Here is a 12,977-nt window from a genome sequence, read left to right as displayed (position 1 = left end):
CCCGGGCTGCGGCGGCTGCGAGGGCCCGGGCTGCCGGCAGAGCCGCGCGCTGCAGGAGAGGCTGCGCAAGCTGCGGGAGGCCCTGCTCTGCATGCTGTGCTGCGAGGGGGAGATCAACTCCGCCTTCTGCCCCTGCGGCCACACTGTGTGCTGCGAGGCCTGCGCCGTCCAGCTGCAGGTGAGCAGCCGGGGCTCCCGCGCTCCCGGGCCTTGGCGGAGCCGCCCCACGGGGCGTCCTGGATCAGCGCAGCGCTGTCACCCATCACCGCGGAGAGCCGCGGACTTCCTTCGGGTTCTGGGAGCGAGGCTCCGCCTCCCAGGGTACCACGTCCAGGGGGCGTGAGCTGGGCTTGAACCCAGGCCTCCCGAGCGCTGGCTCGGGACCACCCTCTTGTACTTCGCGTTGCTTCCCAGCACGTAGAAGGATGGTTTGGGGTTCTGTTTTCTAAGTTTGCTTACTTATTCCTATTTTTGAATTTAAAATTTTTTTTCAATGTTTTTTATGTATTTTTGAGAGACAGAGAGAGATAGCGCAAGCAGAGGAGGGTCAGAGAGAGAGGGAGACACGGAATCTGAAGCAGGCTCCAGGCTCCGAGCTGTCAGCACCGAGCCGGTGGTGCGGCTTGAACTGTGAGATCATGACCTGAGCTAAAGTTGAGCACTTAACTGACTGAGCCACCCAGGCACCCCTTTAATTTTTAAAAGGGTTTTTACGTTTGCTTACTTTGTGAGAGAGGGAGAGTTGAGGGTCAGAGAGAGAGGGAGAGAGAGAGAATCCCAAGCAGGCTCTGCACCATCAGCACAGAGCCCCAGCACTCTGTGAGATCATGATCAGGGCCGAAATGCAGAGTCAGAAGCTTAACGACTGGGCCACCCAGGTGCCTCGGGAAGATGGTCTTTATTATTTCCTTAAAATACTTGAACCCTCAGGTGTCAGCTCTAGCTGCCTCTCAGTTAGCTGTGGGGGGAGTGTTTACTCTGGGATCATTTGTAATTACTTTTCTTTGATGGCTCCACATCCCTCTATGGGGCATCTTGGATTGGCTTTTTGGGAGTCAAACTAATTTAAAATCAGTACAAAATAGCAAGTCATGTATGCTTTCCCTTCTTGCACCTTACGTTTCCTTTTATAATAATTTTTTCCGTTCGTTTTCTTTTCTAAGAACTATTTGCTTCATGTCAATGTGGTTTTATTTATACATATTTATTTATTTAAAAGAAGCCCTAAATAGATTTTTTTTTTAATGTGGGGGGGGGGTGCGCCTGGGTGGCTCAGTCCGTTGAGCATCCGACTTCAGCTCAGGTCATGATCTCACAGTTCATGGGGTCAAGCCCCGCATCGAGCTCTGTGCTGACAGCTCAGAGCCTGGAGCCTGCTTTGGATTCTGTGTCTCCCTCTCTCTCTGCCCCTCGCCTACTCATGCTCTTTGTCTCAAAAATAAATTAAACATTAAAAAATTAAAAAAAAAACAGCCCTAAATAATATCCATTGCTTCAAAAGCTGCTAATTCCAGAACTATTTTTAGGGTCCTGTAATGTAAGGCATCAGGATGCCTTTGTCCTTCCCAAGAGTAGGTCATTCTACTACATGGAGTGATTTCTCCAGGAGCAGTCACGGATTTGCCTTTTTCCACCCACATGATCTGATCTCCATGCACACACATCTCCCCTGTGGCTGGAGAGAGGGGGTGTGTGTGGCGGGGACAGTGCTTGCTGAGAAGCCAGCTGGGGAAGTGGCACTGTGACCTGTGACTTGGAGCAGAGCCACATTCGCTGGCCACATGGCATTAACCCAGTGACGCTGGTCTGAGTCAGCCAGCCTCCCAGACTCCGGAAGGGTCTCTGGTTTCCTGCCTCACTGCCAGAGCGGTTCCAGGCTGCCCACAGAGGGACCGCAGCCTCCTTGCCCAGCAAGAATTCTTCAGCAGCCGCCCACGGTGCCCAGGTTAGCAGGGGACTGCAAACCCAGCCAGTTGTCTGCAGTTTATACTTTCTCACGCTATTTTGAGTCCCTTGTAAGGTCTAGACTTTCAAGCGCATAGAAAGCAAAGACCTCTGCCAGTTGAGAGCTAGGAATAATTGTGACCACAACTTCTTTATTAGTGAACGTAATAGAGAAGGCGCCGCACGTCAGCACTGAGGACACCTTCTCGAAGGGGACCTAACAAATACTTTTGGCTTCTCTTTTCCAGTCCTGTCCGGTCTGCAGGTCACGGGTGGAACACGTACAACACGTCTACCTGCCGACTCACACCAGTCTCCTCAACCTAACTGTAATCTGACGTGCTGTGCACTTGGCTGGACGAGCCACGTTTCCATGAACTGCGCTATTATTCAACTAAAAAAACGGTCATGGAGAAAACAAGTACTCCGACACCCATCTGCCATGCAACGTTTAAAAAAAGAAAAGGAACAATCAAAACGAATATTCCTCACCACCCACGCATACCATGTGTAGAATCCACACCTGCCGTGGTGGGGCCCTGGAAGGGTTCTGGGACACAGACATGTTCGTTCTGTGGGCTCATTCTTTGTATGATCGTGTAAAGGGATAAGTCAAATCGTTGAGGTCAGTTAAGTGGCAGCCTAGCCAAAAAGTTGGGTACCTTTTAGGAAAGGATATTGTTAAGTCTCCTTCATGGATCCCAAGGTAAGTCTCCTACTTGCAGCAAGTTTTGTAAGAATTCGTTTTAAGAATTTACTTGGTTCTATTTGTATGGTCATGGAGCTCTGAACATTTTAATAGGAAATTCTTCTTAAAGAAACAGTCATTTTAATGTCATTTCTGTTTTTATAACTTGGCCAAGAATGACTGGAAGGCAAACAGATGTAAAGATCATTTCTGGGACCTGCAAAAGGTTGACACATGGAAAACCGGTAACTCAGTGTGCATGGCTTCTCTTCCCTCCCCGTCTCCTCGCCCCCACGTCGTTCGATTTATCAAATGCTACCGCTCTGGTAATAAGATTTCTGTGGAGCAGTCCGCACTCCTTGGGTTCTTGAGTTGGTGGGATAGTTTATTTAAATCGAAGAGGGAACGTGCGTTCCTTGGAAGGCAGAGCGTTGCTTGCAGAGATGAAGGTCCGTGGAGTACAAACGGGGGCTGGGGGCCTCCCCTTCCCCCCAAACTCCAGCTCATCCAGTGGGGTTCGCTTTTGCTTGAGCCATCAAGCCTTTACAGCCTTATCATGGGTATCTTAGAGATTGTGCGCTTTTGGTTTTTTGTAAACGCTTAAGTATTAACGTTTAGGTACCCTCCCTACGTCTTCGAGGGGTTTAGAGCTTCCTTATTTCTATTTTCTTACTCAAGTTTTCCACTCCCACTTGGGCATTTTGGACGCTGGTCAGCTTGTGGGTTTTCTAGGACGTCGGGACACCTAGATGACCTTATTGGGTGCAATACTAGCTACATTAAAGCTAGAAACCTACACTGTCACTTTACTGAGATTTCTGAGTATACTTTTCATATTGCCTTAATGTAGCAGTAATGTGTTTATGCATTTGTTTCTTTGCACAGACATTTTGTCAAATATTAAAACTCTACTTTTTTATGGCACATATTAGTATATAAGCCTTTATTCCAAGAGGTATTTATTTTTTCACTTGTAAAAAAGAAATAATGTTTCCACATAAAGAACTCTGCTATATCCTCAAAGACTTCTGTCTTTTGTATTCAGGATAATAAAGACTTTAAAGCAAACATGGCTGTTGGCGTCATCATAGTTTTTGTCATTGAATCCAGTTTTGTTCACTTAAAAAAAAAGAAGCATCAATGCATCACACTTGGTATCTATTGCGGTCCTGTATAGAAAACTGGAAAATGTTGAGGGCATTGGCTCCAATCGGGAACATCCATCCATTTATTTACTCCTCTGCTTTCTGGTCTAGGATTGAAATATAGGTGAAAACGGAATAATCTGTATAAGCAGATAAAAATTGGGGACGGGACTAGAAGGTGTTGGAGAAGGAGAGGAATGGCAGAAGTGGAAGCTAACAATTAAAATTTTTGTTTAATGTTTATTTTTGAGAGGGGAGAGGGGCAGAGAGAGAGGGAGACACAGAATCTGAAGCAGGCTCCAGGCAATGAGCTGTCAGCACAGAGCCTGATGCAGGGCTCAAACCCACAAACCATGAGATCATGACCTGAGCCAAAGTTGGACGCTTAACCGACTGAGCCATGCAGGCGCCCCTGGAAGGTAACAGTTTAAACCCAGATGATGCCGCTCATTAGTTGCCAGGACAGGTGAGTGCCTGTCTTGGTCTGACCAGTAACGGTCTTACGTGACAGAATCTAGGAATACACTTTGTGGGACACCTCGCTGCCACTAGGATCTGCTGTAAGCATGCCTTCGTGTGCTCATTTGTGCTGCTGGGCCTCATCTAGAACACTCACATTGTATATGTAACTGATAATTACCTGTAGCAGTTGAAGGATGTAATTTCAACTGCTACAGAAGTTCAGTCCAATACAAGTACGCTGGACAAGTCCATGATTGTTTCCAGAAGATAATCTTTTAAGAATTGAGAGATAGGGGGCACCTGGGTGGCTCAGTTGGTTAAGCGTCCGGCTTTGGCTCAGGTCATGATCTCATGGTTAGTGGATTGGAGCCCCGAGTCGGGCTCTGTGCTGACAGCTCAGAGCCTGGAGCCTTCTTCGGATTCTGTGTCTCCCTGTCTCTCTGACCCTCCCCTGCTCGCACTCTCTCTGTCCCTCAAAAATAAAAACATTAAAAAAAAAAAGAATTGAGAGATGGGCATTTGTTTTCTATGATTCCTGTACCTAATTCAATCTTCTGCCCATTTCTAGCAATCCTTTGTTCAGCACATGGAGTACCTGGGGTATTCTTGCATGCTGGAAATTTAACAAGGAGCAATGAATGGCCTGCACTACATATAGGGAGATAAAATAATGCTCCAAAACACAGATTACAAGAGGGAGCTGCGGTAGGGTCCAGGAGTTGGAGTAACTAGAAGGGGGCATTAGACATGACAGTAAATAGGAGGTCCAGCGTTCTGGGAAAGAGTGGGTGTGTTTTGAGAAGTGAGGGGAGGCTACAGGTTTCCACACTGTAGTGTGCTGTGGACACGTGTGAGGCCAGCATGTGGACCTGATAAATGGAGGCCATCGCACGTTGGGTAGTGTGTGAAATAACAGGATGGTGCTCTAGGAGGAGGCTGGGCCAGAGAAGCATTGTGGTTTTATGTTTTCAGTGGGAAGGCATGGGCAGGCATAGACGAGACAGCCAAGGAGAGGAGGAGTTAAAAGACACAGCACAAGGACACCCCTGTGGCTCAGTTGGTTGAGCGCCCAACTCTTGATTTCAGCTCAGGTCATGATCTCACGGTCATGGGATCGAGTTCCACACTGGGCCCTTCACTGAGCACGGAGCCTGCTTAGGATTCTCTCTCTCTCTCTCTCTCTCTCTCTCTCTCTCCCCCCCCCCCCCCCCCGCCCCTCTCCCTTGTTCTCATTCTCTCTCTCTCTCAAATGATGCAGCAGAGAAGAATAAATGGAGACTGAAGCCTCAAGACGCTGTTCTGTCAGAAGACACAAGCTACAAGGGTTACAAAAATTAGAGAAGCTAGAAATATTTTCCCCCACCCTACCCCATTCCAATTTGCCTCTCTTTACTCCATCACAGATGGGGCCTCACGCACAGCGCTGCTAGATTCTGGGGTCATCTCCTTAACTCTGCCGTCGAACACTGAGGTTCAGAAGACCCGTGGGCAACTACTCGCGTAAAGCATGAGCTCTTCCAAGAAACACTTGAGAAAGTGATGCCAAAAGTGATGGACAAAAGTTGGAGCAAATTTCCAAGCACAAGCACAGGGAGAAAATGTCTGTACCAACCACGGCAAGTATGTCAGAAGGAGGAAGAGTATGAGAGATGCCTGGCTGTTGAGGGAGCTCAGAGTAACCAGGGAGGCCAAGGATTTTTTTTTTTTTAAGTTTATTACTTATGGTGAGAGAGAGGGAGAGGAAGGGAATCCAGGTCCACTCCGTGCTGTCAGCGAGGAGCCCATGGCACAAACCTCGAGATCATGACCTGAGCTGAAACCAAGAGTCAGTCACTTAACCGACTGAGCCACCCAGGCGCCTCAGGCCAAAGTTTTTAATACAGTTCTCCCAAGCAATGGACAAAAGGCTAGATGGAGTTTGAGCACAATCACAAAAGCCTAGATGGAGTTTGAGACAAAAGGCAGCCATTTTTGTCTTTCTCGTTGCTTATGACAGTGAGTGCCTTCTCACAGAACTCCTACAACATCTTTTCTTCATGTCTGCAGAATCTCCTTGAAGCGGGTTTGTTTAAAAACTGCAAGCTATTAAAGAGTTAGCCCTATGCCTCTTGAAAACAAAACTGCGTTGGGAGCACACAAACAACACACGTTTAACACACCTGCTGGTTGCTTGAAGAAGAAATTCATTCCAAGCAAACGCTAAACATCTGTTGGTCATAAAGCTTGTGCTAACACTAAGGCGAAGAAAACCCTTAACGGTGTGAGTAAGTGCTCCTATCTAGGAGCGATTCTTCTAGTTGAGAAGAAAATTCCTACACATGTTTATGAAACAAAAAGATGAATAGGTCTAAGACCAAAAATAATAGATACATAGGTATATGTGTGTATAGACATCTATTACATGTATATTATATTTATATGTATTCTTACCATTTTTCCTCACCAATCCTGTTCCGAAATACTTAGATCGTTGTCAGCGAGGTGAATTGGGGAAGGCTTTTTGAAGTAGGTAACACTTTGTGTTCTTTGTGTTGAAGTGAGTATAGCATTTAGGTTGGTGGAAAGGAAAATAAAGCTTGAGAATGGGGAAGAGCACATGGGCAAGAAGCAAAGGGTACAAGGAACACAGAGGAAGAAGCGTAGCTGCTTCATGAAGAGCCTTGACTTGCTGGCATAAAGGTTTTAAGTTTGGTTTGGTGCGTGTGTAAAAGCTATAGGAAGGTCTTTCTTCATCTGTTCATTCGCTCAGGTTTTTATTCATTAACTCAGACATTGATTTATCAACTTGGCAAATATTTATTAAACACCTACTTAGATCAAGCTCTTTCTTATAGGCTTGGAGCAGTGGCTCTCAACCAGGGGCCCTTTGCTCCCCCAGGAGGCAACGGGCGATGTCGGGAGATGGTTTTAATTACCACACTGGGGACAACTGCTCCTGGCATTTATTTAGTGAGTGGGGGCTGGGGATGATTCCCACAATAAGGAATTTTCCGGCCCTGAATATCGATATTGCTGCTGTTGAGAAACTCTGGGCTAGAAGGTACAAACATCTGAGAGAAAGTCCTTGCCCTCTAGGGTTACCAGGGGGAGGGGACACTGTAAACAAATAATCCCAGCGCACTATGATCCACAGTGAAAAGGGTCCTGGGTTATTCTGGAAGATCAGAAAAAGATGCTATTAATTCTCTTTGGGGTTGGAAAGATTTCTGGAAGGAAGTCACATTAGAGATGGCCCTTCAAAGAGAGCAGAAGGTTGGTTTCCCAGATGGGAAACGTGGGTGGGAGGAGGTGGTTCAAAAAGGTGGTTCAAAAAGGTGGCCTGTTTGGGACCCAGTGGGTGGTTTGGTGTAACTAGAGTTCAGGTCTGTGGTGGGATGGGCTGAGGCCGAATGGTGAGAGATGGCATTAGGCGGGGGCATAAGATACCCAAGAGGGTGCTACGGCCCCGCCCATGCCTATGCCAGCCCTACTTATTAAGAAGGTCAAGTCCACAAAGGTCACAAAAATGAATCTAGAAGTAGCTGGGTTCTGGAATTCTGTTCACACCACGCTCGTCTGTAGATTTTATTCCGAAACACATCTGGGCTCTGGTAAGTGTGTGTCCTCTGAGCTTTGAGTGAAGGAATTAGCAAAATAGAACTCACGCTAATAATTTGCCCTAGAGGTGGAGGCTGTCAGATAATCATTCAGAATTTAATACCTCATTTCAGTATTCCTTCAGATGAAGAAAATGGTAAGATAAAAATATAGCTGCGCTTATTAGCAATATCTCACCCATTTTCCCCCTAAATGGTTAGAACAGGCTGCCTTTCCCTGCTCTTTACATCAGCGTTTCTGTTATTAAAGCTGTCTATTTCTCAGTTCTAACTCCTAGGAGGATTTTCCCCTATGAATTTAACATGACAGACAAAACCCGCTCCAGGGTAAAACTTTGCTGCAAATTATCTGAGACGAGGCCTCGTAATAAAGAGACCAAAAAGGAATCACAGCGCTTTTGCGGCTTCAAATGTGGAGTTACCTTTCTCCTTCACCCCCAATTTCATGATGATTCCTAATGGAAGGAGGCTCAGCTTTATAAAAAAGATGACATGCAACAAACGTTCAAAACCAGCGCTGTGCTGCTACATCGGGCCAGGAGAGTGTACAAGTGAGCGTTAGGGGGTAGAGGAGAGGAAAGGCTATCATACATAAGTTTCTCCAAGGACCCTTCCTACGCGTGTGGAACGGTGCTCATGGTGGGCGGGTAGGGCCCTTAGAGTCAGGCAGCACCTTCTGGAATGGTGCCCGGGCTATGTGTTCAAGCCCAACTCCCTGCAGTGTTCAACCATGGCTTTTAGGTATTCTATAAGGTCTACCAAAGCAAGCGTAACCTCCACAAACGACCCCATTGCATGGGAAAGGAAACCAGAAGCAGAATTCTAAATCTTCCTCAGGGCCTCCTCTTCTGTCCTCTCTTTGTAGGAGAACGAGTAAGGTATACCTGTAGTATCTAGTCTGGGGGAGTCATGACCTCCCCTCACCCGGGTTTGGTTCCGGACCACCACACCATACAGGGAATACTGCCATCAAGTGAGTCAGATGAATGTTTTGGTATCCCATGTAAAAGTTATGTTGACACTCTACAGTGGTCTAGTAAAGTGTATAATAGCACATGTCTAAAAAAACAGTGTACATACCTTCATTTTAAAATACCACTAGGGTCAGGGCATCTGGGTGGCTCAGTCAGTTAAGTGTCTGACTTCAGCTCAGGTCGTGATCTCACTGTTTGGGAGTTCAAGCCCCACGTCAGACTCTGTGCTCACAGCTCAGAGCCTGGAGCCTGCTTTGGATTCTGTGTCTCCCTCTCTTTCTGCCCTCCCCTGCTTATGCTCACTCTCTCTCTCTCTCTCAAGAATAAATAAACATTAAAAAAAATTACCACTAAAAATTGCTAACCATCATCTGAACTTTTATCGAGATGCAGTCTTTTTGCTGGAGGCGGGCCATGACTTCACGTTGATGGCTGCTGACAGATGGGGTGGCCATGCCCATTTCTTAAAATAATATAGCTGTGAAGTTTGCCACATTGATTCTTTTTTTCACTAGTGATTTCTCTGTAGCATGCAAGGCTATTTGATAGCATTTGACCCACAGTAGAACTTCGTTCAGCATTGGACTCCATCCCGCTTTCAAACTCAGCCACCACTTTCTCAACGACATTTAGATCATATTCTGAGTTTTGTGTTGCCATTCCAACCGTCTTCACAGCATTGTCACCGCGAGTTGGCTCCATGTCCAGAAGCCACTTTCTTTGCTCATCCCTAGGACACACTTCCTCGTCTGTTCAAGTTTTATCATGAATTGCAGCCATTCAAATATAAGAATGATAAGAAGGTTGGAAATACTGTGAGACTTGCCAGAATGTGACGGAGACACAAAGTGAGCAAATGCTGTGGGCAAGTGATGCCGGTGGATGAGTTACCACAAACATTCCACCTGTAAAAAACGCACTACCCGCGAAGCGCAATAAAACAAAGCACCAGAAAAACGAAGCATGCCGGTAATTGGTTCTAGGAAGCCTTTCCTCTCTCCATATCACCTGGATGTTTGAAAGCTCTCTTTCCTTTGGAGAAGAAGCCATGCCTCCCCGCTGCTTTCTAATATTTACAGACAGAACGTGAGAATCTTTGGTAGGGTCGCACTCAGCACGCACGAGGGGAAAGAAGGCCCAACACTCGATGCGAGGCAGTTCTTACCCTTCCAGGAATAGGCCCCTTTAGTCCCCACCCTCATGCCTGTGAAGCAGGTACTCTTTGGGACCTTCTTTATAGATGAGGACCAGAAAGATGAAGTGACTTCTCAAGGTTACAGAGCTAAGCAAAAAGGAGAGCCAGGAGTCTAATTGTGATGCTGTGATTTATCATAAGAAATACATAATGTGGTCTCCATCCTGTTTTGGCCACAGGGCTCCTAAAGCCCTTGGAATTTCGTAAGAGAGGAGATTGCCCAAGGTGTGTTTTGTTACATTAATGAGGTGACTGTTGGAAAGCACCTAAGAATGGGGGGCTCGTAGCCAGGTGACCCAAGCTTGTGATGTCCTACACCCTGAACTCGGTGGGGTATGGCAGGTGGAAAAAGAGAAGGACTGATGGGTCAATCAATCACCAACAGCCAATGAATTAATCAATGATGCCTGTGTAATGAAGCCTCCGTAGACTCCCAGAAGGACAGGGGTCACAAAGCTGCTGGACTGGCGAATGCAGGCAGATGTGGGGAGTGGTGAGGCTCTGTGCCCTTTTCCCACACCTTGCCCTAGGCGTCTGAGTTCTATCCTTCAATAACAAACCACGAATCCATTAGTAAAATGCTTCTCTGACTTCTGTGAGCTGCTGTAGCAAATCACCCAGACCTGAAGAGGGAGTTCTAGGAACCACTGGCTTGTAGCCAGTCAACTAGAACCACAGGACCCAACCTGGACTTGCACTTGGCATCCCTGATGGGAGGGGGTCGTTGGAACCTCCAGTGGGTAGCCAGTCATCAGAAGCACAGGGGACACCTGGGCTCCTGATTGGCCTCTGAAATGGGAGTGGGTGAGGGTCGTCTTGTAGGACCTAGCCCTCCGCCCGTGGGATCTGAGGCTGTCCCCCGGTGGATCAGGGTCAGAATCGACTTGAATTCCTGGTGTCCTGTGGGAAGCACGCTCCCCCTCCACACCCACATCGGAATCGACGCCAGAACCAGTTTACAAATACAGGCGCCTGGAGGGCTTCGCCACGCTGTTTCAAAATGACACCCGGCCTCAGACGGTTTCACACGGGACATCTGAAGGCCCAGAAGGGCAGTACGCTGTTGCGTTTGTTTTGGTTTGCTTTGTTCTTTAAGAAGTGTAACTAACAGCCCCCATTTTCTCCACCCCCCCTGAGCTGGAAGGTCTAACTGTTGGGTGAGGCATTCCTCATTTCTGTGTGGTTCTCACACGTTCCCTTTGGAGCAGCCCACTGCTGCCCCGGGAAGCAATTTCACAACAATATTTTTTGGGAACTCCATGTTATTTTAGGGGGAAGGAAATGCGTCTTCGACAGTGAGAAGGCATCCAGGTAGAGCCAAATGGGATTAGGATTCTGGGATTTCCAGCCCTGTGTTTCTGAAAGGATCTTCAAAACAACTGAAGGATTTAAGCCTTGGCAAGCCTTTGCGCTTTCAAAGTATCAATGCTAATACCCGTTTTTTTTTGTTTTTTTGTTTTTTGTTTTTTTTTTTGCCAGGCCTCCTCCACTGGCTTCACATTTCCACTGCTAATCCCTGGGGAGAGAACCAGAGTGCAGGCTGGTAAGGCCTTGGAGTCGGAGGGGAGACCGTTCGTGTGCCACAGCCTCTTTCTGGACTGCCCCCCGCAAGGGCACCCCCCTTCCAGGCCCACAGCCACCGGGAAAAAGGCCAAAATACTAGAGCCAACTGCACAACACATTCCTGAGAGATGCGTACTTCACTCCAGACTTGAAGGCGAGATGGGGAAGGAGTCACGTCCTACTGAGTCGCCCACGGAGTCCTCTCTTCTTCCTTTCCCCGTCCTTGTAAATGCCAACAAAGAGAGGAGAGAAGACAACGAGCCTAAATAAATCTAGGGAAGGAGAGGGGCGCCCGGGGAGGGGGGGGGCTCAGCTGGTTAAGCGTCTGACTCTTGGTTTTGGCTCAGGCCGTGATCTCCGGGTTTGTGTGTTCAGGTCCTACACGGGGCTCTGCACTGACGGTGTGGAGCCTGCTTGAGATTCTCTCTCTCCCTCTCTCTCTCTCTCCCTCTCTCTCTCTGCCCCTCCCCCACTAGTTCTCTCTCCCAAAAGAAAGACAACATTTTCATCTCTCATTCAGGTCGATCAGCTTCCTCAGAGCCAGCGACAAGGTGGCCAGACATAGCAACCGTGCGCTGTCGGGCCAGGGGCTCTGCTCCCGTGCCTACGCGAACCAGAAAGAAAGAAGAACCTGGTCTCTGCCACCAGGTCCTGGCGTGGAGGGAGCTGCCGCCCAAGATCTTGAGGATGCTCGTGGGGACTGCCCAGCGTCTCAGGCCTGACTCCTGGCCAGCCTGCTCCCTGTTTGGAAGGTCAGTCCTCCTAATGGAACCAAAGTACAGCCGCCTCCCCCGCTGCCTGGCTGCTTGTATTGAATCCAGTCACGTGATCTGGAAAAGCTGGGCATTTCGCTGCAATAGTTGCAGTTCTCAGTGTGTCTGCACCACCATCTCCTGCAACACCTTAGGTATCAAGGGGCCCCTCCTTTCTTTCTGAGGAATCCAGCAAAAATATATTCAAGACAGAATGTTTATAAGAATCATCATCATCAACATCAATTCCAACAGAATTGTTACATTTTAAGATATATAATATAGATTTCTATATGTCAACTCCCTTATAGTCACAGGACTATTTAAATGATCCCTGAGGCATTCTTCCTCTCCTCCTCTTTTTTTCTCTCTTTTTAAAATGTTTATTTATCATTGAGATGACAGAGAGAGACAGAGCGTGAGTGGGGGAAGGGCAGAGAGAGAGAGACACACAGAATCGGAAGCAGGGTCAAGACTCTGAGCTGTCAGCACAGAACCCAAGACGGGGCTCGAACTCACGAACTCTGAGATCATGACCTGAGCCGAAATCGGCACTCAACCGACTGAGCCACCCGGGCACCCCATCCTCTTCCTTTCTCTTTTTCTCTTTCTTCTTCTTCTTCCACACCCCTCTCCCTCCTCACCACCTCCTCCCCCC

The 12,977-nt window shown here is 47.7% G+C and overlaps 1 protein-coding gene across 1 annotated transcript in view; it reads left to right on the top strand.

Moving 5' to 3' along the window:
* MYLIP (myosin regulatory light chain interacting protein) overlaps nucleotides 1-3,704 on the top strand; it is a 21,738-nt gene extending 18,034 nt beyond the window's left edge. Inside the window, exons 7-8 of the mRNA XM_029943135.1 lie at nucleotides 3-178; nucleotides 2,193-3,704. Of these exons, the coding sequence (XP_029798995.1) occupies nucleotides 3-178; nucleotides 2,193-2,282 (266 nt within the window). The 3' untranslated portion in view covers nucleotides 2,283-3,704. The remainder of the gene's footprint in view (nucleotides 1-2; nucleotides 179-2,192) is intronic.
* The last annotated feature ends 9,273 nt before the right edge of the window (nucleotides 3,705-12,977 follow it).

The sequence above is a fragment of the Suricata suricatta genome, chromosome 7 (assembly GCF_006229205.1).
Source record: "Suricata suricatta isolate VVHF042 chromosome 7, meerkat_22Aug2017_6uvM2_HiC, whole genome shotgun sequence".
Taxonomy (NCBI): Eukaryota; Metazoa; Chordata; class Mammalia; order Carnivora; family Herpestidae; genus Suricata; species Suricata suricatta.
The sequence above is the reverse complement of the archived record's forward strand: the minus strand, read 5'-3'. Positions and strand labels throughout refer to the sequence as shown.